This window comes from Lepidochelys olivacea (assembly GCF_965140295.1).
Source record: "Lepidochelys olivacea isolate rLepOli2 genome assembly, chromosome: 23".
NCBI classification, from domain to species: domain Eukaryota; kingdom Metazoa; phylum Chordata; order Testudines; family Cheloniidae; genus Lepidochelys; species Lepidochelys olivacea.
Genome location: NC_140433.1, coordinates 2,802,571 through 2,826,475, shown reverse-complemented (window position 1 = coordinate 2,826,475; position 23,905 = coordinate 2,802,571). Strand labels below are relative to the sequence as shown.

At 69.0% G+C, this 23,905-nt stretch overlaps 2 protein-coding genes across 2 annotated transcripts in view; one reads left to right on the top strand and one right to left on the bottom strand.

Moving 5' to 3' along the window:
- Positions 1-17,031, top strand: part of MAP4K1 (mitogen-activated protein kinase kinase kinase kinase 1) — a 32,293-nt gene extending 15,262 nt beyond the window's left edge. Inside the window, exons 7-32 of the mRNA XM_084612797.1 lie at positions 1,203-1,245; positions 1,506-1,578; positions 2,647-2,778; positions 3,655-3,717; positions 4,214-4,295; positions 4,459-4,575; positions 4,732-4,810; positions 5,653-5,708; positions 6,070-6,134; positions 6,594-6,638; positions 7,775-7,798; positions 8,225-8,273; positions 10,204-10,393; positions 10,906-10,982; positions 11,296-11,380; positions 11,761-11,837; positions 12,386-12,446; positions 13,270-13,375; positions 13,714-13,772; positions 13,944-14,047; positions 14,394-14,571; positions 15,135-15,203; positions 15,402-15,491; positions 15,795-15,865; positions 16,201-16,256; positions 16,835-17,031. Of these exons, the coding sequence (XP_084468923.1) occupies positions 1,203-1,245; positions 1,506-1,578; positions 2,647-2,778; positions 3,655-3,717; positions 4,214-4,295; positions 4,459-4,575; positions 4,732-4,810; positions 5,653-5,708; positions 6,070-6,134; positions 6,594-6,638; positions 7,775-7,798; positions 8,225-8,273; positions 10,204-10,393; positions 10,906-10,982; positions 11,296-11,380; positions 11,761-11,837; positions 12,386-12,446; positions 13,270-13,375; positions 13,714-13,772; positions 13,944-14,047; positions 14,394-14,571; positions 15,135-15,203; positions 15,402-15,491; positions 15,795-15,865; positions 16,201-16,256; positions 16,835-16,898 (2,115 nt within the window). The 3' untranslated portion in view covers positions 16,899-17,031. The remainder of the gene's footprint in view (positions 1-1,202; positions 1,246-1,505; positions 1,579-2,646; positions 2,779-3,654; positions 3,718-4,213; positions 4,296-4,458; positions 4,576-4,731; positions 4,811-5,652; positions 5,709-6,069; positions 6,135-6,593; positions 6,639-7,774; positions 7,799-8,224; positions 8,274-10,203; positions 10,394-10,905; positions 10,983-11,295; positions 11,381-11,760; positions 11,838-12,385; positions 12,447-13,269; positions 13,376-13,713; positions 13,773-13,943; positions 14,048-14,393; positions 14,572-15,134; positions 15,204-15,401; positions 15,492-15,794; positions 15,866-16,200; positions 16,257-16,834) is intronic.
- A 703-nt stretch (positions 17,032-17,734) lies between these two features.
- Positions 17,735-23,905, bottom strand: part of RYR1 (ryanodine receptor 1) — a 103,565-nt gene continuing 97,394 nt past the window's right edge. Inside the window, exons 93-102 of the mRNA XM_084612258.1 lie at positions 23,699-23,741; positions 23,168-23,298; positions 22,731-22,791; positions 22,067-22,213; positions 20,824-20,958; positions 20,477-20,633; positions 19,595-19,659; positions 19,213-19,313; positions 18,785-18,836; positions 17,735-18,321 (exon numbers count right to left, since the gene is read on the bottom strand). Coding sequence (XP_084468384.1) covers positions 18,226-18,321; positions 18,785-18,836; positions 19,213-19,313; positions 19,595-19,659; positions 20,477-20,633; positions 20,824-20,958; positions 22,067-22,213; positions 22,731-22,791; positions 23,168-23,298; positions 23,699-23,741 — 988 coding nt within the window. The 3' untranslated portion in view covers positions 17,735-18,225. The remainder of the gene's footprint in view (positions 18,322-18,784; positions 18,837-19,212; positions 19,314-19,594; positions 19,660-20,476; positions 20,634-20,823; positions 20,959-22,066; positions 22,214-22,730; positions 22,792-23,167; positions 23,299-23,698; positions 23,742-23,905) is intronic.

Genomic DNA, 23,905 nt, shown 5'->3' with positions numbered 1-23,905 from the left:
AGGCCGTCCGGCCGGGGGATTCCAGACCTCCCGCAGGTGAAAAATCCACCGGGGGGAAGCCAGGCTGCAGGGACGTGCTCGGCTTAGCCCAGACCCAGTGTTTCAAATAGGAAACTGAAGCCCCCCCTGGGTTGTTCAAGGCCCCCCCCACACACACACACTGCAGGGAGGGCTGAGAGCTGGGAGTGAAACTGACTATAAACAGAAAATGAAATTGACCAGGCAAGGGGCAGACTCCCAGGCTGGAGAGATGCCCACAAAACAAAGCATCAGCTAGAGACAGGACCTGGGATTGCTCAAATTCTCTCCCTTCGGTGCCCCTGGGAGCTCGGCCTGGGCCCTTGGATCAAAACCAATATACCGATAATGTAGGTCGTAGCATGTTATCGTCTGTCACCGGGGCTGGGGCATGCAGTAGTTCATACAATATCAGGGTTGGAAGGGACCTCAGGAGGTATCTAGTCCAACCTCCTGGACCAGTCCCCAATTTTTGCCCAAAATCCCTAAATGGCCCCCTCAAGGATTGAACTCACAACCCTGGGTTTAGCAGGCCGGTGCTCAAACCACTGAGCTCTCCCTCCCCCCGTTAGGCCATAGTGTGTTGATGCATGTCATCGGGGCTGGGGCATGCGGGAGTTAGGCCATAGCGTGTTACCATATGTTACCAGGACGATGCAGAGTGTTGCAGTTGTGCGGTAGCGTGTTACGGCATGTCACTGGGGCGTGTTGCGGTAGCGTGTTACAGCATGTCACTGGGGCGTGTTGCGGTAGCGTGTTACAGCATGTCACCGGGGCTGCGGTGTGTTGCAGTAGCATGTTATCATGTGTCACCAGGGCTGGGACGTGTTGCTGTAGCATGTTACGGCATGTCCCTGCGGCTGGGGCGTGTGGCCATAGCCTGTTAGCATGTCAGCAGGGCTGAAGCGTGTGACAATAGTGTGTTCCCAGCCCTGTGTCATGGCCATCACTGAGCTGGGTCAGGCTGGGATTTGCCCTGGGGGGGGGGGGGGATTCAGCAACCTGGGGGTGGCCGGCCCCCCCTGGAAATCGCAGCCTGGCCGAGTCAGTGCCAAATCTGCCTCCTCCAAGGGGTTAAACTATTTCTGCAGCCCCTGGGGACCTGCCCCATGCGCGGCCCCTGCCCCACGGCCACGGCCCCGGCCCCAGCCCCCTTCAGCCTCCTCTGTTCCTTCCCCCCATAGGGAGCCAACATCCTCATCAACGACAATGGGGAAGTGAAACTTGGTGAGTCACATCCCAGCTTGGCCCCTATAGGCTCTTCCCCAGGGCGGGAGGCCTCTGGGGCATGGCTATGGGACAGCTGGGAGATCTATGGGGCATGGTTAAGGGCAGTTGGGGGGATGCACTGGGGTAGGGGGCTGAGGGTCCCAGGGGGTGTGTGCCAGGATAGGCTGATGGGCATGGGGGACACAGGCTGGGTTTGGGGGGTGCAGTGTCTGATACCCACCCAAGGCCAATTGAAGCTTTTCCTCTCCTCCCCACAGCGGATTTTGGGATCTCAGCCCAGATCAGCGCCACCTTCGCCCGCAGGATGTCCTTCATCGGCACCCCCTACTGGTACCAGTGGGGCAGGCATCCAACTTGGCTCAGCCCCAGCCAACTTGCATTGTCGGGGGTGGGGGGCTCACAGTGCCACTGAGGGGCCGATCTCCGGGCTGCGTGTGTCTGCCACGCGGGAGCAACGGGCATGGATTGTGTGTGGGGGGGCACAGTCTGTGTGTAGGGGGGGCGTGTAGCGCATCACCGGTGCGGCACCTCCTGCTGGTTGTCTTGGGGATTAGCTCGATTCCGGCCCGGAGCACCCTCTGCTGGCCAATATCTCACCTGCCTCAGGCCTCCCCCCGTGTCCCTCCCGGACTCCGGTGCCCTTTTACCTTGGCTTGCTGCCCCAGCAGCACCCCCCCACGCTCTCTAGGTCTCCCCTCCCAGAGGGGCCCCCGACGCTCTAAACCCACCTTGCCTCAGTGGCTACTGCCAGTCGTCATCCAGCCCTCCCGCTCAGTGGGGCGGACTGCAGTCTCATGGCCACTCACCATTGGCAAGGAGGTTGGACCAGCTGCCTCTGGCTAGCCCCGGGCCGCACCTCCCAGCCCCGGTACCTGCATAGGCTGTTGCCAGGCTGGAGCTCCCCAGCCCTGCTCCACTCCAGGGACCCTTTTCTCCCCAGCCGCCAGGACCCTCACCCTCCACCGCTAGAGAGAGACTGACTCAGCTCCTGGCTCACAGCCCTTCTATAGGGCCAGCTGTGGCCGGATTGGGGCGTGGCCCCAGCTGTGGCTGCTTCCCCAATCAGCCTTTCACAGGAGGGGGGGAACTGCCCCGCTACAGAGGGGCACAGTCTGTCTGTCTGTGTGGGGTGGGGAAGCACGGTGCGTGTCCCCCAGGTGCACGCTCTGTGTGTGTGCGTGCCGGGCAGGCGTGAGGTCATCCGGCGGGGCCGGTTTAGGGGGCGGCTCCGGGCGAAGCAAGGGGGGAACACAATAGAAATGTCCCCCCGGGCCCCAGTGCCTCCATCAGGCCTGCCCCATCCCCAGACACCCACCCCGGCCTCACCTGGGGCCGTCCCCCCGCCCCCAGCCAGCCTGCCCACCTGTGTCCCTTCCCCACGCTCTCTTCCCGTGCCAGGATGGCCCCCGAGGTGGCAGCGGTGGAGCTGAAAGGCGGCTACAACGAGCTGTGCGACATCTGGTCCGTGGGCGTCACGGCGGTGGAGCTGGCCGAGTTGCAGCCCCCCATGTTCGATGTCCACCCCCTGCGGTGAGTGCCGGGTGCGGGGCCTGCCATGGGGGAGCCCCGCCCCTTCCCGGGTCCGAACCCGCCACCCGGGGGTCACACCGGGCCTGCGATGGCTGCAGGGCGCAGGGAGGGACTGGCGGGGGCAGAGCGGGGTGGCTGGCACCGGGGAGGATCAAGGCCCCGGCTGGGCAGAGCTGAGGGACCCAGGAGTCCGGGCGGCCGGGTCCCGGTTCTCGCCGGGAGTTGGCTTTGCAGGGGGCGAAGGCAGGAGGCTGCCGGAGGGAGCGAGCCGGCCCCCACCCTGCAGAGCCAGGCGGCCGCGCGGTTCCCCCCTTGCTCTGCACACAGGCTTGGGGTGGGGGCAGGGGCGGGGGTTGTCTAGGAAGCCCAGGTAAGATCAGAGCGCGCCCATCACTCGGTACCCCCACATGGCGTGGCGCCCACAGGCCGCCCTTTCATGCTGCATCTGGAGCCTACCCGCACCCAGGCCCCTTCCCACCCCACCCCGCGGGGCCCCTGGCTGGGGGGCACGGAAGCCGAATCCAAGCCAGAAACCAGCCTGGGGTGGAGCTTCTGGGGCATGGGGGGGAGGGGGAAGGGCGCACCGCATCCAATCTGTCTGTCCCTGATCCACCTCCCGTTCCTGATCTGCCCAGGGCCTCAGCGCATTGGAATGGGCCCATCTACCCGGCCTCCCGGCTCCAACGCTGGCTGTGTCTCCTACCCCTAGCAGCCTGCAGCACCCCCCCCACCTGTCTCCTTCCTGACCCTGCCAGGAGCTGGGGCTCTGGAGCCTGCGAATGGCTGGCCCCCGCCCTGCAGCAGGGAGTCCTGCCAGTTAATGAACTCCCCACGCCCCCCTGCACCTGGGTCTGATGCCCCCTTGTGTCCCTGCAGGGTGCTGTTCCTGATGTCCAAGAGCGGCTACCAGTCGCCAAAGCTAAAAGACAAGGCAAAGTGGTGAGTGGCCCTGGCCGCAGGACTGACCTGAGCCCCATTGCCTGCTGCCCTTTGTGACTCCCAGGGGCCAGATGTGGCCGAGGCCTGGCCCGCGTGGGGGGACCCCCTGGGGAGGGGCGGGAGCTGGTTAAAGTCAGGGAGGGGCGGCCCCCTGCCACGGGTGGGAGCTGCCGGGCTGGTCCCAGTTCCGGGGTCCTGGGATCAGATTCTGCTGGGGCTTGGTGGGTTGCGGGGGAGGCTGGGAGCCAGGACTCCTGGGTTCTATCCTAGCTCTGGGAAGGGAGTGCGGTCTACGGGTTAGAGTGGGGGTCGTGTGGGAGCCAGGACTCCTGGGTTCTCTCCCTGGCTCTGCCACGGCTTTGCTGTGTGACCTGAGTCAGGTTGGGTCCCCTCGCTGGGCCTCAGTTTCCCCTCTGTAAAAGCGGGGGCTGGCCCCATCCCTGGGCCTGGCCTCCCTGCCCAAGGCCTTCAGCTTCCCAGTTGTGTCCCCCCCCAGGACTCCGGCCTTTCACAACTTCGTGAAGGTGACGCTGACCAAGAACCCCAAGAAGCGGCCGGGTGCCACCAAGATGCTGAGCGTGAGTAGGGAGTGGGCGGGGGCAGGCCGTGCCCAGGGGGGCTGCCCGTCTCGGCGTGCGCCGGCAGCCGGCCCAGCCAGTCCCCCGGGCAGGCGGCTTGCCCGGCCCATGGCCGGCTGCCCCCCAACCTCACCCCCGCCCCCGTCCCTCCCTCCCTCCCCAGCACCAGTTTGTGGCCCAGCCTGGCCTGAGCCGGAGCCTGACGCTGGAGTTGCTGGAGAAGCTGCGTAACCCGGACAAGCTGCCCCGCTGCTGTGAGCCGGAGGAGGAAGAGGCCGAGGTGAGATTCCCGGGGGCTGTGGGGGGGGGCACACGGCTCCCAGCTGGACCTGCCCCCCGGCCTGCCCCCGCCATGCTCAGAGACCGAGAGGGGGTGTGGGACCGTGGGGCCGTGCTGGCGGGACCCACCCCGACTTAACCCCCCCTGTCTTCCCAGCGGCCACCCCCGGTGCCCCAGCGGATCCACTCCACACACCGGCACACCCGCGCCGAGCGCAGTAACTCCGACATCAACCGTACGTCCCCCCGCCCCCCACTGGGACCCCCGCCCTGCCCCTCCCCGCAGAACCCTTTCCTTGGTGGGACCCCCCCGCTGGGACCCCCACCCTGCCCCTCCCCGCAGAACCCTTTCCTTGGTGGGACCCCCCCCGCTGGGACCCCCACCCTGCTCCTCCCCCTGCTGTACCCTTTCCCCTGCCGGGCCCCCCCCCCGCAGAACCCTTTCCTTGGTGGGACCCCCCCGCTGGGACCCCCGCCCTGCCCCTCCCCGCAGAACCCTTTCCTTGGTGGGACCCCCCCCCGCTGGGACCCCCCTCCTGCTCCTCCCCCTGCTGTACCCTTTCCCCTGCCAGCCCCCCCCCCCCCGCCATGCCCCTCCCCGCAGAACCCTTTCCTTGGTGGGACCCCCCCGGGACCCCCACCCTGCCCCTCCCCCGCAGTACCCTTTCCTTGGTGGGACCCCCCCGGGACCCCCACCCTGCCCCTCCCCCTGCTGTACCCTTTCCCCTGCTGGGACCACCCCCACCCCCGCTGGGACCCCTGCTGTGCCCCTTCCCCTGCTGTGCCCTTTCCCCTGCCGGGACCCCCCTGCTGGGACCCCTGCCCTTCCCCCTGCCATGCACCCCCCAGCCCAGAGCCCACTGTGCCCCCTGCCTGTTCCCCTCGCTGCCGGGACCCCACCATGCCCTTCCCAGCATTGCGGGGTGCTCTGGGCTGCCAGGTGGGGTGGCCAGGCAGGGTCCCGCTGGCAGGCGCATGGGGGTGGGGGAGCTGGATGCCGGGAGCCGCCCCCGCTCACCCGTGGTTCCGTGTCACGAGCCGGCGCCACGTGTCCGGTCTCAGCGGCCTCTCGTTCCAGTGCATCCCATCAAGATCCGGACCCGCTGGAAGGAGCCGACGCCTCCGTGCCACGTGGTAGGTGCTGCCCGTGTCCCCCGCCCCCTGGCCTGCGGCTCCCCCCCGCACCAGCCCCTCCAGCCGGCACTCCGGGGGAAGCTCCGGTAGCTGGCACCGGGAGTGTGGCTGTTATCCTCCGCCAGGCCATCTGTCGCGGCTCCTCCCACCCACCAGGGCCCCCCCGCCAGCCGCCCTTCCGCCCCACGCCCTGACTCGGCAGCCCCCGGGGCTGGGCATGGCTGGGAACACGGCGCCGGGGGCAGGGTGCCCGGGGTCTGAGCTGAATGGCCCGGCGTGGGCAGAGGGATACACCTGCTGGGGGGCCGGGCTGATGTGAATCCCGGCCCTCACCCTGCTTCTCCCGTCTCCCCACGGCCAGGAGATCTGCCTAGACCTCAGCTACGCCAGCAGCGGCAGCGCCCCTGGCTCCATGGGCAGTGCCAGGTAACGGCCCCGGGCCCCATGGGGGGGGTGGACCAGCCCTGGGGCCTTGCTGGGGGGGGGTGGGGTTGGACCAAGGGAACTTTGCTACAGGGCAGGGGGTAAGAAGAGACAGCTCTGGGGCACCCGTAGAGGGGAGTAGGGGGACAAGCTGGGCCAGGAGCCCTGCTGGGGAGTGTGGGTCAGATGGGCCGGCCCAGGGGCCCCACTGGGGGAGGGGGAGAGAGGGGCCGGCCCAGGAGCCCCACTGGAGGGAATGGGGAAGACGGGCTGCTCCAGAGGTCCCGCTGGGGGTGGGCGGAGAGGGGCCGGCCCAGGGGCCCCGCTGGGGGAGGGGGCAGGGAAGAGACGGGCCGGCCCAGCCCAGGGGCCCGTTCCAGGCTGCTGCTCCAGCTGGCCCTGGGGCCTGTCCCGGCGCCAGCCATTGGCCACACTCTGACTCAGGCTCCGGCTCCTTCACAGGGTCAATGTGTCGGACTCAGACAACGACTACGACGACGTGGACATGTAGGTGCCTCCCCCACCCCTGGGGCTCGTCCAGCTGCAGGGACCCCTCCCCCCCAAGGGGGCTCAGCTTGGCCGTGGCACGGGGACTCCCCCAAGGCTTTTGGGAGTACAGAACTGTGATGGGTTCGGTCACAGAGACCCCCTTGGGACTGTCACCTGACGTGCTGGAGTTACCTCTGAGTCTGTTTTCGCTGCCAGCTTGGGACTCCAGAAGCCTGCCTTGTTGAGCCAGATACGCCAGCCTGCTGCAACACAGACCCAGGGTCTGGTCCATGCCCTCAAAACTTCAGATTTAACTGAAAACCACACAGCACCCAGACACCCAATGGGATCCAAACCCCAAATAAATCCATTTTACGCTGTATAAAGCTTATACAGGGTAAACTCATAAAGTATCCGCCCTCTATAACACTGATAGAGAGACATGCCCAGCTGTTGGCTCCCCCAGGGATTAATAACTTACTCTGGGTTCATTAATAAACAAAAGTGATTTTATTAAGTACAAAAAGTAGGATTTAAGTGGTTTCAAGTAATAACAGACAGAACAAAGTAAGTCACCAAACAAAATAAAACAAAACACGCAAGTCTAAACCTAATACATTAAGAAACTGATTACAGGTAACATCTCACCGTCAAAGATGATCCAATAAGCTTCTTTCACAGACTAGACTCCTTCCTAGTCTGGGCCCATCCTTGCCCTGGTATAGGTCTTGTTAGTTCCCGCTCAGTTGGTAACTAGGGGTTTTCTTACGACTGGCAGCCTTATTTGTTCTCTTCCACCCCCTTTTATAGCTTTGGCGCAAGGTGGGAATCTTATGTCTCTCTGGGTCCCCACCCCTCCTACATGGAAAAGCACCAGGTTTAAGATGGATTCCACCATTCTTGGCAGCTTTTGGGAGGACAGAACCATCCTAGCCTGGGCTGCACCGCGTGTAGCCTTGGCTGCCATGGGGCTGGGCTTCGGCCCCTCTGCAGCCAGCGGCTTTGCCCTGTCCCACCATTGCCCCTGACCCCCCGTGGCCCTACCCCCATCTCCCCTGCAGCTGGCGGCTTTGCCCCCCACCCCACAGGATCCCACATGGGGTCGGGTCAGTGGTTCATGATCTCTCTCTTTCCCCCTCGGTCCCGTCATGCAGCCCCAGCAGCTGTGACCCAGCCAGGTACGTGCCCCCCTGCCCGGCATCAGGCTCTGGGGGGTGGGGCTGGGGGCTCTGTTGCCTGTCCTGGCTCACAGGGCAGCGCATGGCCCGGGCCGAGTGCCCCTGGGCTGGCACTGCCCGATGCCCTGCAAGCCGCCGCCAGAGACATGAGGGGCTGGGGCATGTGGGTAGTGGGGGGCCCAGGGTCATGCCCAGTTCTGGGGGTTGGGGGGCTCCTAGGAGGGTGAGGAGGACCCCAGCAGGTGGGGCCTGACCCCCCCAGCACAGTGGGCTTCTGGCCAGGGCATGGGGCTGGGGGTTCCTGGGGGTCTGGGGGATCCCTGTACCAAGCGTGGTGGGGGGGCAGTCTTGGGTCAATTGTCTGGGCTGTGGCGTGGGGGGGATTCCCAGGGGGGACCCATGCTGACTGCTCTGTTCTGCCCCCAGGCCCACGCTACCACCAGACACCGACGTGCCACCCCCCCTGCCCCCCAAGGTGAGTGCCCACTGGGCGGCGCTGAGCGGGGAGGCTGCGTAGCATATGCCAGGGCTGAAGCAATGGGAAGCTTGTCAGGTCCCCCCGTCTGACCCACTCCCCAGCCAGCCCGGTGCTCCCCCATGTCAGACCCTTGGGCCCAGCCAGCCCGTAGCCCTCCCATCTGACCCACCCCCCAGCCAGCCCGGTGCTCCCCCATGTCAGACCCTTGGGCCCAGCCAGCCCGTAGCCCTCCCGTCTGACCCACCCCCCAGCCAGCCCGGTGCTCCCCCATGTCTGACCCTTGGGCCCAGCCAGCCCGTAGCCCTCCCGTCTGACCCACCCCCCAGCCAGCCCGGTGCTCCCCCATGTCAGACCCTTGGGCCCAGCCAGCCCGTAGCCCTCCCGTCTGACCCACCCCCCAGCCAGCCCGGTGCTCCCCCATGTCAGACCCTTGGGCCCAGCCAGCCCGTAGCCCTCCCGTCTGACCCACCCCCCAGCCAGCCCGGTGCTCCCCCATGTCAGACCCTTGGGCCCAGCCAGCCCGTAGCCCTCCCGTCTGACCCACCCAGCAGCCAGCCCGGTGCTCCCCCATGTCAGACCCTTGGGCCCAGCCAGCCCGTAGCCCTCCCGTCTGACCCACCCCCCAGCCAGCCCGGTGCTCCCCCATGTCAGACCCTTGGGCCCAGCCAGCCCGTAGCCCTCCCGTCTGACCCACCCCCCAGCCAGCCCGGTGCTCCCCCATGTCAGACCCTTGGGCCCAGCCAGCCCGTAGCCCTCCCGTCTGACCCACCCCCCAGCCAGCCCGGTGCTCCCCCATGTCAGACCCTTGGGCCCAGCCAGCCCGTAGCCCTCCCGTCTGACCCACCCCCCAGCCAGCCCGGTGCTCCCCCATGTCAGACCCTTGGGCCCAGCCAGCCCGTAGCCCTCCCATCTGACCCACCCCCCAGCCAGCCCATAACTTCTTTTATTACCTTGCTGGTTACTCGGAAATCCAAACAACACAGTTCCCTTGAAGCGATCCAGCCTTGGGCCTCCATCCAGGTACCCATGCCAAATATGCTGCTTTCTGGGAAAATCTTATTTCGTTGTATAAAAGACCAGGTTCTGCCAATCCCAAGGGATCGGACACGTCACCTCCCAGGTTAATGAGTATTCCAGATCTTACCCATATACACACGACTAAATGTCATTAAGAAAACAGCAGAGAGAGAGAGAGTAGGGTTAAAAGACCACTGGACAGACAGACAGGAGTTCAATGCATTGAGGTGCAGAGATGGGGAGCTCTGTAGCCGCAGCGAGTTCTTTCCGAACGAGTTCATAGGTCACCGGCCAATGTCCAAATCTCATATTCAGGGCGTACCAGCATAACTGGGCCCTCAGTCTTGTGACTCAAACTTCCCCTGGAAAAGCCGAAGCAGGTGACAGAATCAGGACCCAAGGATCTCTTATACAATTTCATGTCCTTTGACAAGGTGGGGTTCCTCGGGAGCTAAGGGTAATCAGGATGGCTTTGGAGCAGGTTCATCGCTGCCGGTACTTAGCTGTAGAATTAACATAGGACCATTTGCTTGTTCCTCCCCCATTCCCAGGGCACTTCAAAGAGAGATGAATACTGAGATCTCCTGGGGTTACAATTCATTTAAATGCTAGGATCTTCTTTCCACCGCTGAATGATCAGACTACAGCATAGACAGGGACTGTTGACTACGTTGTGGCCCCTACTCATATGTAACTGCACAAAAACACAATCGTTACCTCCCCGCGTGTCTTTTGAGGGTTATTTATTTTGCAGGATGTTTAACCCTTTCTGGCCATGCGTCACACCCCCGCATCAGACCCACCTGTCCAGCCAGCCTGGTATCCCCGCCCCGGGGTCCCCCTAGACCCACAACCCCCCATTCTCCTGCTGTCTCCATCTGACCACCCCCCTCCCCCCCTCCATCTTCAGCCCAAATTCCGGAGCCGGTCCGACGAGACGCCCGCTGAGGAGACGCGGCCCCAGCCTGGGGGACAACTCCTGCAGCGCCCCGGCACCCCGGCCTCCCTGGTGCGGTGCTCCAGTGGGCCCGTGGGGAGCTGGACCCCGCACCCCGCCCAGCACGCTGACCCTCGCCGCTCCCACCTCTCGGCCAGCTCAGGTGAGTCGGGGGGGGGCAGGATGAACAGGGCTTCTGCTTGGGGGCTACAGGCCTGGAGTGAGGGGTGATGGGGGGAGGAGGCTATGGGCGGGGAGTGAGGGGTAATGCGGGGAGGGGGCCGTGGATGGGGAGTGAGGGGCATCAGCAGAACTGGGGGTCAGCAGGTCAGGAGTGAGGCATGTTGGCAGAGCTGGGGGGAGTTTAGGTCTGGGCTAGCAGGGGGCTGTGGGTTGGGAGGGCAATGGGGAGAGGGGACTGCAGATCAGCAGTGAGGGGCAATGGGGGGAGGGGGCTGTGGCTTGGGAGTGAGGGGCGTTGACAGAGCTGGGGGGCTGTAGGTCGGGAGTGAGGGGCTCCCAGGCCGGGGTGGAGGTCTGAGCCCCCCAGTGGGGTGCAGGAGTCACTGAGGCTGAATGCAGCCCTCATGGCACCTCTCCATGGGGCAGGTGTTTGGGGCTTGGGGAACCAGGCCAGAGCGACATAGCACCCTTTGATCCTCACCCCATCCCCAGATCCCACCCTGTGGCCTGGACCCCGAAGCGAAGAGCCCCCCATCCTGCCACCCAAGACAGACAAGAAACGGAGACAGGTGAGACCCCCTCCCAGCACAGCCCTTGGCTATAGACAGTGCCTGGATGGGGGCCCGGCCCTGCTGCCCCATGGGCCGGGGGTGCCGAGGTAGGGGCCTGGTTCTGATGCCCAATGGGCCAGGGGTGCCCGGGTAGGGGACTAGCCCAGCTGCCCCGTGTCCGCATATTGGGCTCTCCATCGCCCCTGGCTCCCGCTTGGCTGCAGCGACCCACCCCCGCCGAGTGAGAGGTGGCGGGGGGTCACTGGGGGGGTCGTAGGGTGGAGGCCAGGGCCTGGAGCCGCTCAGCCCCCGTGGCTGCTTGTCCCCCCAGGACGGATCCCTCTTCAAGAAGGTCTTTAACGGCTGCCCCCTGCACATCACGGCCACGGCCACCTGGACGCACCCCAGCACCCAAGGTAGGGGGCATGGGTGGATGGGGGTGCTGGGGGGGCGGGCACTGGGGGGCAGGCAGAGGATGGGGTGCCAGGGGAGGGGCAGGCAGTGGGAGGGACAAAGGTGGGGGGTGGGCAGAGGATCAGGGTGCCCAAGGGGTGGTGGGCAGGGAATGGGGCTCCCAGGGTAGAGGGTGGGCAGGGTGCAGGAGGCCCCAAGGTAGGGGGAGAGCAGGGGGCCCCTCTGCCTGTATCCCTCCCCCCCAGACCCCCGTGCCAGGACAGGCCTGGACTTGTGGGCGGACCACAGCGCCCTTCCCCCACCGAGGTCTGGGCAGTGCAAGGTTCAAATCTCCCCCTGCCCCCGTCCCCCGCTGCCCCAACCCCCTCCCCCTCCCTTCCAGACCCACATCTGATCCTGGGGGCTGAGGAGGGGATCTTCACCCTGAACCGGAGCGAGCCGGAGGCCACGCTGGAGCTGGTGAGAGCCCGGGGGGGGGGACCCCACTCACCTGGGGAAGGGATGGGTAGAGGGGGCAGTACATCCTAGGGGAGGGGAGGGGAGGAGAGGAGGGGCAGGGGGCTGTATGACCCATGGGGTGGGGAGGGGACAGTATGGCTCATGGGATGGGGAGGGGGGAGGGGCAGGGGGCAGTGTGGCCCATGGGGTGAAGGGGGAGGGGCAGGGCAGCAGAGGGGGGCGCAGGGCAGGCCGGCACAGCCCGTATGGGGCAGGGGCAGGGTGGGGCGAGTGGGGAGAGCAGGGCGGCCCATGGGGCGCAGGGGGAGGGGCAGGGCAGCGGGGGGGGGCGCAGGGGGAGGGGCAGGGCGGCCCATGGGGTGCAGGGGGGCGGAGGGGGCGGGGCGGCCCGGCCCGTGGGGGGCAGGGCGGCCCGGCCCGTGGGGGGCAGGGCAGCGGGGGGGCGCAGGGGGGGGTGGCGGGCCGGCCCGGCCCGTGGGGGGCAGGGACTCGCTGGCGCCCCCTGGCGGTGGCCGGCCCGAGCCGCTGACCCGTCTCCCCTCTGGCAGCTCTACCACAGCCGCACCTCGTGGGTCTGCTCCATCGGCAACGTGCTCATGTCCATCTCGGGTGAGCCGGGGGGGCCCGTCCGCGCTGCGCTGGGGCGGCTCTGACACGGCTGGGGGGGGGGAGACGGCAAGAGAGGGGACCCGGGGCTGGACCAGCAGGGGGCTGCGGGTCAGGAGTGAGGGGCACCGGCAGAGCTGGGGGGGGCAGGGGCTGTGGGTCGGGAGTGAGGGGCATCGGCAGCGTGGGGGGGGGGCAGGGGCTGCGGGTCGGGAGCGAGGGGCACCGGCAGCGTGGGGGGGGGCAGGGGCTGCGGGTCGGGAGCGAGGGGCACCGGCAAAGCTGGGGGGGGGCAGGGGCTGCGGGTCGGGAGCGAGGGGCACCGGCAGCGTGGGGGGGCAGGGGCTGGGGTCGGGAGCGAGGGGCACCGGCAAAGCTGGGGGGGGGCAGGGGCTGCGGGTCGGGAGCGAGGGGCACCGGCAGCGTGGGGGGGGGCAGGGGCTGGGGTCGGGAGCGAGGGGTTCCGGCAGCGTGGGGGGGGCAGGGGCTGCGGGTCGGGAGCGAGGGGCACCGGCAGAGCTGGGGGGGGGGCAGGGGCTGCGGGTCGGGAGCGAGGGGCACCGGCAGCGCTGGGGGGGGCAGGGGCTGCGGGTCGGGAGCGAGGGGCACCGGCAGAGCTGGGGGGGGCAGGGGCTGCGGGTCGGGAGCGAGGGGCACCGGCAGCGCTGGGGGGGGCAGGGGGCTGCGGGTCGGGAGCGAGGGGCACCGGCAGCGTGCGGGGGGGCAGGGGCTGCGGGTCGGGAGCGAGGGGCACCGGCAGAGCTGGGGGGGGGTCCCAGTCTCTCCCAGCGGGCTCGGCCCCAGCTGACCCCCCCGCCCCCCGCAGGGAAGACCCCCCAGTTGTACTCCCACAGCCTGACCAGCCTGTATGAGCAGAGCAAGCGGGAGCAGCGCCCCGGCGTGCACATCGCCCCTCACCGGCTGCTGCCCAGGTACGGCAGCGCCCCCAGGGGGCAGGGCTGGGGGGGGGTGGAGAGCGGCTGGGCGGGACAATCAATCAATGAGGGCAAACCCCTGCCTGTCCCTGGGGGGCTGGGCTAGGATCCGGGGGGGGGGGAGGGTTTTTTTGGGGTCCCGGGGGGGGGGGCTGTTCCCACATCCCTGCATGGCCAGCTCCCAGCCCCCGCCCCCTCCTGGAGCGGGCGAGTCCCCAGCCCTGGGCTGTGCCCATCGGCTGGTGACCCCAGAGGACCCCCCAGGCTCCCCCCGCCCCAGGCCACCCCCCCCCCCCAGCTGCTCCCCCCTCAGCCGGCTGCGCTCTGCTCCGCAGGAAAAACGCCATCTCCACGAAGATTGCCGACACCAAGGGCTGCCGGGCCTGCTGCGTGGGTGAGTAACACCCCCCCCGTGCCCCCCTGCACCCCTGGACACCCGCTCCCCTCAGCACAGGCCCCCCAGCCCCCCTCTCCCCACCGCACGGGCTTCCCGGCCCCCCCCCCGGGACCGCGCCCCCTGCTGAGCCTGCCCCCACCCCCCTGACGCCGCCCCTGCTCCCCACAGCCCAGCATGCGCGGACCGGCTGCCACTACCTGTGTGGGGCGCTGGAGGCCAGCGTGGTCCTGCTCCAGTGGTATGAGCCTATGCAGAAGTTCATGCTGGTGAAGGTAGGGACCACGGCGGGGGGGAGGTGGGGGGCTGAGGGTGGCGGGTAAGGGGGGGTGGTGGTGGCTAAGGGGAGGGAGTGGGGGTGTATGAGGTGGGGGCTGGGGGTGGCGGGTAAGGGGAGGGGGTGGGGGTGGTGTGAGGTGGGGGGCTGGGGGTGGCGGGTAAGGGGGGTGGGTTGAGGTGGGGGGCTGGGGGTGGTGGCTAAGGGGAGGGGGTGGGGGTGGGGTGAGGTGGGGGGGTGGCGGGTAAGGGGGGTGGGGATGTGTGAGGTGGGGGGCTGGGCCGTGCCAGGAGCAGGAGGAATGGCCGGACCAGGCCCCCCCCCCTCACCCGCCCCCCCCCCAGCACTTCGACTTCCCGCTGCCCACCCCCCTGCCCGTCTTCGAGATGCTGGTGGGGCCGGGCGACGAGTACCCGACGGTGTGCATCGGGGTGAGCCCGGGGCCCTCGCCCGCCCAGCCGGTCCACTTCCACACCATCAACCTCAACTCCCTCACCTCCTGGTTCACCCACACCGGCGCCGGTAAGGGGGCGCCACGGGGGCTGGGCTGCGTGGGGTGGGGGCTGGTTGGGGGGGTCGGGGCTGTATGGGGTGGGGCTGTCGGGTTTGGGTGTGGGGGGCTGATTGGGGGCGCAGGGGCTGTGTGAGTGGGGCTGTTGGGTAGGGGCAGGGTTTGGGTGGGGTGGGGCTGTGTGCTTGTGTGGGGGCTGATTGGGGGGGCCGGGGCTGTATGGGGTGGGGCTGTGTGCCAGCCAGGGGAGGGCTGGGCTGTGTGCGGGGGCTGGTTGGGGGGGGGCCGGGGCTGTGTGGGCGGGGCTGTCTGCTTGTGTGTGGGGGGGCTGATTGGTGGGGCTGTCGGGTGGGGGCCTGTGTGGGGTGTCTGACTGGGGGGAGGCAGGGGCTGTGTGGGGTGGGGCTGTGTTGGGGGGGCTATGTGCCAGACGGGGGGGCAGGGGCTGTGGGGGGGGGGGCTGCAGATGCCGTGTGCCCGGTGTGGAGGAGACTGGGGGGGGCTGGGGGGTGTGACGGGGGGCTGGGACATGGGGCGCACCCCCCCGTCTCAGCCCGGCCCGGTCTCTCTGCAGACGTGTCCTGCCCCGGCCCGGTCCAGGTGAGCCAGGTGGACAGCGAGAGGGTGTTGGTGCTGCTGGACAGTAAGTGGGGGGGGTCCGGCGGGCGCCCTGGGGGGGGGCGGGGGGAACGGAGAGCCGGGGGGGGGAGGAGGAGGCCGTGCACATGGGGGGCCGGGGGTCATTGGTCACGTATGGGGGGGCTGACGGGTCAGGCCTGGGGGGGGAGGGGCGCCGGCTCCAGGCTGTGACTAACCCCCCCCCCCTCTGCCCCCCCCCCAGGGAGCGTGAAGCTCGTCACCCTGCAGGGCACCCTGGTGCGGAAGCTGCCGGCCCCCGACATCACCTTCGACGTCGCCGTGGAGACCATAGGTGGGTGGGGGCAGGTGGGGGAGGGGCTGCTCCCCTTTTCCCCTCCCCCTGGCGCACGCCCCCCCACTTCCTGTCCCCCCCCAGCCGGGCGGTGCCGCCCCCCCCCTCATGGGCTGCGTCTCAGCGAGGGGGGGGCCGCCTATACCCAGCCCCACACCCCAGAGCTGGCTGCATCTCAGCCGCGGCTCCCCGTGCGCTGCCCTCTGGACGCTGCATTGGGGGGGGTGGGGGGGGGGCTCGGGCAGGCGGGTCCTGGGCATGGGGGGGGGGCACGTGGGCTGACCCGGCTCCCCTCTCCCGCAGCGCTGGGGCAGAACTGCATGCAGGCTTTCTGGCGCCACGGCGTCCAGGTGTGGGACTTCGCCTCAGCACAGGTATGGCGCTCTGCCCCCCCCCGTCGCCCCCTGCCCCCCCGAGCCCCTCCCCCAGCCCTGACTGGCCCATGGACGCGGCTCCCCCGCAACCCAGCCCCCCACTCCCTGCTGAGGCCTCCCCCCTGCCCCAGGGAACAATCCTAGTGCCAGGCACTATTCACCGCCCCCCCCCCCCGCAGTGGTGGGCCACCTGGCAGGGCCAGGGAGGTTGGGGGGTGGGGGGGGATGATCCAGCTCCTGGGGCCGTGGGAGAAGGGGGGGGAGCGTCTGCAGGGGGGGTCATTGGGGCAGCCTCTCCCTACAGTGCCCCCCCAATGCCCTACCCTCTCTTGTAGCTGATCAAGGAGCTGCGGGACCAACGCTGCATCTTCCGCCTGCTGGGCACCCACAGGTAGGGGTCAGCCCCCCCAGCACCCACTGGTAGGGGTCAGGCCCCGCAGAACCCACAGCTAGGGGTCAGGCCCCCGGGCACCCACTGGTAGGGTCTCTCCCCTCCCCCCAGGCACCCACAGGTAGGGGTCAGGCCCCGCAGAACCCACAGCTAGGGGTCAGGCCCCCAGGCACCCACTGGTAGGGTCTCTCCCTTCCCCCCAGGCACCCACAGGTAGGGGTCAGCACCTGCCCCCCCCCCGGGCACCCACTGGTAGGGGTCAGCCCCCACAGAACCCACAGCTAGAGGTCAACTCCGCCTTCCCCCCTGGGCACCCACTGGTAGGGGTCAGCCCCCTGCCCCAGCACCCACAGCTGGGGGTCAACCCTCCCTCCCGCTGGGGCACCCACAGGTAGGGTCTCTTCCCTCCTTCCCCAGGCACCCATAGGCCAGGGTCCCCCACCTAGCCAGGTTTTGGGGGGAACAAATCCAATGGCCACAACCCTCTGGGGCCCTGGCTCATGAGGACAGGGGGCTGTGGGGGTGTCAGGGGCTGTGAAGTGTCATCTGCTGCCTGACCCCCACTCTTCCCCCCCCAGCACGGTTGTCTTGGAAACACGCCCCATAGACGACACCCACAGCAACCTCTACATCCAGGAGTGACAGCCCCACCAGTGGGGGGGGCCGGACTCACCCCCCAAGAAGCTGCTCTTCCCCAGAGAGTGTCCACCCCGGGGCCAAGGACCTGCCCAGCCACATGGGCCGCGACAGAGAATCAGCCCCCGGTGCCCCCACACTGCACAGACTTGGGGGGCGGCTGAGCGGGCCCCAGGGGTGTCATTGTTTCACCCCCTTTTCCATACTGTGTCTGTAATTATTCTGCCTCAAAAAAGTAGGAAAATCACAACTTTGCTCTTTTCTGCCCCCCCCCGCCACGATTGGGGGGGTAGCCTACCACCCCCCTCCCCCCCGCAATGAAATCAGGGCCCCCTCAGTGCAGGAGACATGCCCAGCCTGGCCTGCCCCAGTGCACTGCCCCCCCCCCCCGCTGGGTGGTCCCCAGTTCTGCACCCCCCAGCCCTGGGCCGTATACCGCCCCCTCCCCTGCTGGGTGGTCCCCAGAACTGCAGCCCCCAGCCCTGGGCCGTACACCGCCCCCCCCCACTGCTGGGTGGTCCCTAGTACTGCACCCCCCAGCCCTGGGCCATACACCGCCCGCCCCCTACTCTTCTGCAGCAAATGCCCAGACCCCCCCTACTTGTGTCCCTGGGCTGCCTCACTCAGGGGTGGACCCAGGTAAGGGACCAGGCAGGTGGGGTGGGGGTGGGGTTTGTAATATGACAGCAGAGCCAGAACCCAGGTGTCCGGGCTCCCATCCCCCTCCAGGGGGTCAACAACAGAACCCAGGCGTCCGGGCGCCCATCCTGCTCCGGCGACAGAACCCAGGCGTCCGGTGCCGCCCCCCGCGGCTGCAGGAAGGAGGAGGCTCAAGGCCGGTGCAGCACGCGATCACCTCTCGTTTATTGATCAGGAAAGGGGGTCTGGGCACAGCGCTGCCCCCTGCAGGCCCTGGCCCGGCGGCCCCGCAGCATAAAGCCGCGTTTGGGGGTGTCCGGCAGCCTCTGTGCACAGCCCCCTCATGGGGCAACAGCGAGTCCCCCCCAGCACTGGGGGGGGGGCAGCTATAAAAAGGCACTTGGGATCAGCTCCCGCCCAGGACCACCCACAAGCGGAGACCTGGGGGGGATCAAACTGGGCCGGGGGGGGGGGGGGGCAGTGGCTTCCCAACCCCCACCTGGCCTCTGACCCACACTCTACCCCCCCCCCCCCCAGGCCCAGCAGGTGGGTTTCAGTGTCTGGCCCTGCCGGGGGGAGATGCCGGCAGGAGGGGTCGCGGGGGGAGATTAGCAGCAGCAGTGCCCCCCAAGGACTAGCGCCCCCCCAAGGGGGCACGGGATCTGTGCGGGGTGGGGGGGGGTCCCATCCGGTTCTAGCCCAGCTGGTCTTCGTATTGCTTGCGGAAGCAGTCGCCGGCGGGGAAGAAATCCCAGCAGCGCTCCTGGTACATCTTCCAGACGTAGGACTCCTGCCGGGGGGCAGGGGGGGGAGGTTAAGGGGGCGGGGGGGGACCAGCACCCTCGGCCAGACCCCAATCCTTACCTGGGGCAGATGGCCCCTCTCAGAGCCTAGGGGTCAGACCCCTAGGATCCTCCAGCCTGTATCCCGCTCCCATGTGGGGCCGACCCCTGAGATCCTCCAGCCTGTATCCCCCTCCCGCTTAGGGCCGACCCATGGGATCCTCCAACCCGTATCCCTCTCCTGCTGTGGGGCCGACCCATGGGATCCTCGAGCCTGTATCCCCCTTCCCCTTAGGGCCGACCCATGGGATCCTCCAACCCGTATCCCCCTCCTGCTGTGGGGCCGACCCATGGGATCCTCCGACCCGTATCCCCCTCCTGCTTGGGATCCTCCAGCCCATATCCCCCTCTCCTGTGGGTCCGACCCTGGGCCCAGTCCCACCCGCTGCCTGGTGGTGCTGGGGGGCTCACCTGGCCCGTGTGCTCCGTCTCGTCCTTGTTGATGAGGTACATCAGGAAGAACCTGGGGGAGTGAAGGGGGGGGGTCTGGATCCAGGGGCTCAGGACACAGACCCCACCCCCCATTTAACCCCATGAGCATCACACTCAGCAATGACTTGGGAGCTGCAGGGCCAGGAAGGGGTTAACACGCCCCAGTGGGGCAGGGGGAGGGCCCTCCCCCCCCCCCGCATTCCCACAGAGATCGCCCTGCCCCCCACATTAGCCCCACCCCCTGTCACTCAGATGGACTTGACCCCACCCCCAGGTCCCCCCTCACTTGCATGCACTTGGCCCCGCCCCCGGCTCCTCCCCTGCCCGTGGCCCCGCCCCTAGCTCCTCCCCTGCCCGTGGCCCCGCCCCCGGCTCCTCCCCTTGCCGTGGCCCCGCCCCCGGCTCACATGTAGTTGGCCAGGTTGTGCTCCTCCAGCGTGTGGCTCTCGAAGCCGTGGGGCGTCGTGTCGAAATAGTCGCTGCCGATGCCGCAGATGAAGCACTTGGTCTGCGGGGGGGGGGGGGAGGGATGAGAACCCAGGTGTCCTGGCTCCCCCGCCCCCCTCGGTGGGGTAGGGTGGGGATTGGCTGCCCAGCACGGAGCCGGGTTCCCCCCCGGTCCAGGGCCCAGCGCCTGGCCCCCCAGACGTGGGGGTGGCCAGGAACCCGCCCGGTCCAGCGTGGGGGGCGGGGGGAGATAACCGGTGGGCTGGGGGCCTGCCTGGGGTGGGGGTGGGAGGAGTGTGTCACACCTGAGGGGGTCTGCCGGGGAGGGGGGGGGTCACTCACCTCCATGTCCTCCTTCACCTGCTCCTGCTGGTCGCGCAGCTCCCCGAAGGCGTCGATGATCAGGCCTGGGCAGAGAGAGGGGGGCGAGGAGCCCCCCCAAGTCACCCAGGGGGCAGCACCCAGGGACCAGCCTACCCAACCCCACCCTCCTCTCCCACACAGGAGCGGGGCCTGGCCCCCCACCTCAGCACCCACAGCTGACAGAATGCCCCGTCCTGTTCTGCCCCTGCTCACCCCCCAGCCCAGCGCCCCCTCCCCGCTCACCCCCCAAGCAGCCCCCAGCCCGGCACCCCCTCCCCGCTCACCCCCAAGCAGCCCCCAGCCCGGCACCCCCTCCCCGCTCACCCCCCATGCAGCCCCAAGCCCGGCGCCCCCCTGCTCACTCCCCAGCCCAGCACCCCTCCCCGCTCAGCCCCCAGCCCAGCGCCCCCTCCCCGCTCACCCCCCATGCAGCCCCAAGCCCGGCGCCCCCCTGCTCAGCCCCCAGCCCAGCACCCCTCCCCGCTCAGCCCCCAGCCCGGCGCCCCCTCCCCGCTCACCCCCCAAGCAGCCCCCAGCCCAGCGCCCCCTCCCCGCTCACCCCCCAAGCAGCCCCAAGCCCGGCGCCCCCCTGCTCACTCCCCAGCCCAGCACCCCTCCCCGCTCAGCCCCCAGCCCAGCACCCCCTCCCCGCTCACCCCCCATGCAGCCCCCAGCCCGGCGCCCCCTCCCCGCTCACCCCCCATGCAGCCCCCAGCCCGGCGCCCCCTCCCCGCTCACCCCCCAAGCAGCCCCCAGCCCGGCGCCCCCTCCCCGCTCACCCCCCAAGCAGCCCCCAGCCCGGCGCCCCCTCCCCGCTCACCCCCCAAGCAGCCCCCAGCCCGGCGCCCCCTCCCCGCTCACCCTGGATGATGGCCAGCAGGATGACGATGACGAAGAAGAAGAAGGTGATGTCGAACACCACGCGGTAAAGCTCGTACTCGTCGCCGGCCGGGTCCTCGATCTCGTCCCCGATGCCCCCGCCCGCCCGCACCCCCACGTACATGTGGAACAGGTAGCACTGGGGGGGGGAGACACGGGGGGGGTGAGGGGTGCCTGACCAATCAGAGACAGGGGGGACCCAGACGCCGCCCCTGGAGCCATCAGAGAACCCCCCTCCCCCCCCCACACACACATTGGGCCCTTGTGCCCCGGGCCCCCTCCACAGCCGCTGGCGGGACAAGGCCCCCCCCGGGCAACCCCCCGCTCACCGTCATCATGTCGTCACATTTCATGTCCGGCTCGTCCTCGTCCTCACTCTTGTTGTAGAACTTGCGGAAGAAGTTAAAGGCCACCACGGTGTAGAGGTAGACGACCACGGCCAGCAGCCCCACCGTCATCGCCAGCTGGGGGGGGCACGGGGGGGGGCTGGTACTGCCGCCAGAGAGCACCTGGCCTGCCCCCCCGCCCCCCCCCACTCCCACCGTCATCGCCAGCTGGGGGCGGCACCAAAGCTCCCCCCCCACCCCTCCAGCGCAGCCTCCGCCCTGCTCCCCACCGTGACCCCCCCAGCCCCCCACCGTCATCGCCAGCTGGGGGGGGCACGGGGGGGGCTGGTACTGCCGCCAGAGAGCACCTGGCCTGCCCCCTCCGCCCCCCCCACTCCCACCGTCATCGCCAGCTGGGGGAGGCACGGGGGGGGGGCTGGTACTGCCGCCAGAGAGCACCTGGCCTGCCCCCTCCGCCCCCCCCCCACTCCCACCGTCATCGCCAGCTGGGGGTGGCACCAAAGCTCCCCCCCCACCCCTCCAGCGCAGCCTCTGCCCTGCTCCCCACCGTGACCCCCCCAGCCCCCCACCGTCATCGCCAGCTGGGGGGCGCACGGGGGGGGTCTGGTACTGTCGCCAGAGAGCACCTGGCCTGCCCCCTCCGCACCCCCCACTCCCACCGTCATCGCCAGCTGGGGGGCGCACGGGGGGGGCTGGTACTGCCGCCAGAGAGCACCTGGCCTGCCCCCCCCCGCCCCCCCCACTCCCACCGTCATCGCCAGCTGGGGGGGGCACGGGGGGGGGCTGGTACTGCCGCCAGAGAGCACCTGGCCTGCCCCCCCCGCCCCCCCACTCCCACCGTCATCGCCAGCTGGGGGGGGCACGGGGGGGGGCTGGTACTGCCGCCAGAGAGCACCTGGCCTGCCCCCTCTGCCCCCCCCCACTCCCACCGTCATCGCCAGCTGGGGGGGGCACGGGGGGGGGGCTGGTACTGCCGCCAGAGAGCACCTGGCCTGCCCCCTCTGCCCCCCCCCCACTCCCACCGTCATCGCCAGCTGGGGGCGGCACCAAAGCTCCCCCCCCACCCCTCCAGCGCAGCCTCCGCCCTGCTCCCCACCGTGACCCCCCCCAGCCCCCCACCATCATCGCCAGCTGGGGGCGGGCACAGACAGCTGTCCCCACCACCGGAGAGCAGCCCTGTCTGCGCAGACCCCCCCCCGCTGCCCCCCGGCTGCCCCCGGCCCACCTGCTTGCCGTTGTGGGTGACGGAGGAGAGGATGGTGCGCAGCGTCTTGACGCCCATGGCGATGTCCAGCAGGTGGGCGGCGAAGAAGAAGTTATTGTAGTGACCCAGGAGGGACATGACCATGTACCAGACCAGGTAGAGGAAGGACTGCGGGGCAGGGGACAGGGGCTGGGACGGGGGCACCTCCACGGCGGGGAGCGGGGGGGGACTCCGGGTCTCCCCCCAGCTCCCCAAGATCAGGGCAGGGAGTCCCCCTCCCCCAGGGGCAGGGACGGGCCACGGCATGAGGAAAGACCCAGCCCTTCCGTCAGCACCGCTGTGCCCCTCACCCGGGCATCTGGTCTGGTCCCGCCCCCCCGCCCCTGCATCTGCAGCCTCCCTCAATGACACCCCGCCCCACCGCCGATCTGAGGCAGCCGGGGGGGGGGACGGGCCTCGATACAAGCCCCCCTGCCGCAGCCCGAACGCAGGACAGGCACACTCTGCCCCCCGGCTCCCGCCCACCCCTTGCCCCCCCGCCCCATGACCCCCCTTCGCTGGGCCCAACGATTCCCCCCCCCAGGCCCCACACACACACCCCGGTCCCCATGACTATCCCCCTCAGGTCCCATGACTCCTCTCCCCCCATGGGCCCCACGACTCTCCCCCCGGGCCCTGCACTCACGTTGTCGGTGAAGATGACGCCGAACTTCCAGAGCTGGTACTTGATGTCGATGGACGTGATCCTGAGGGAGTGGCAGGGTGAGCCAGGCCACCCTCCCCGCCACCCGGTTCCCCCCTCCGAGCCTCTCACCCCCCGGATGTCCCCCAAACCTCAAGCCCCGAGACTCCCACCCCCTGGATTCTGCCCCCTGAGCCTCCTGCTCCCTGGATCCCTCCCGAGCCCCCTGCCCCTGCCCCCTCCGAGTGTCCACCCCCCCCCACATCTCTCCACCATTCCCTGAGCCTCCTGCCCCACCCCCAGGCCTCACGATCCCCTTCGCCCCCTGAGTCTCCTGCCCCCCCAGTCCCCTCGATCCCCCCCACTGCCCCCTGAGCCTCCCGCCCCATAGGCCCCCCAGTCCCTCCCACCCGAGCCTCCTGCCCCCCCAGCCCCCTCACCACGTCAGCAGGGACTTGTCGGGCTGGGGTTTCCTCTCGCTCTGGGCGCTGATCTCCAGGCTGGCCAGGTCCATGCCCAGCAGCTCCGCGATCCGCTCCCGCCCGTAGATGTCGCCGTATTTCTCCAGCACCTGCGGGGGGCGGGGGGCAGGGGGCAGAGGGAACCCCAGGGCAAATGCAAAGGGAGAAAGGCCTGGATCCCCCCCCAGCCAGTCAGACCCCTGCCCTGGCACCCCCTGGGGGAACAGCCCCATGTCTCCCTTCCCAAGGCCGCCCAGAGGATTCAGGGGGCCTGGGGTCTTCGGGGCACTTTGTTGAAGACATGGAGTGGAAGGACCCCTGCTGCCGAAAACTCTCATGGGGGCCCCCGCAGGGCCCGGGGCAAATTGCCCCACTTGCCCCCCCCCCCCGGGCGGCCCTGCCCCTTCCCCATGCAGCCGGCGCACCAAGGGGGAAAGGCCCCATGTCCGGCCTGGGGCCCCCCTGGGGGAAAAGCCCTGTGCCCCATGCCCGGGTCAGTGAAGGACTCACCTTTCTCTTGACAAATTTATCCCAGTAGTTGCTCGGGAAGGACCTGGTGTGGGGGGGTGAGAGCCAGTGTCAGAGGGGGCCTTGGGAGGGGGTCAGCGCTGCGGGCCCCCTTTGCCTCGGGGTCTAGTTCTACTCCCCCTGCAGGCCTGGGGGTGGGTGGGGTGCAGCGGTAGGCGAGAGGGGCTGATGGGGGAAAGCCCCCCCCCC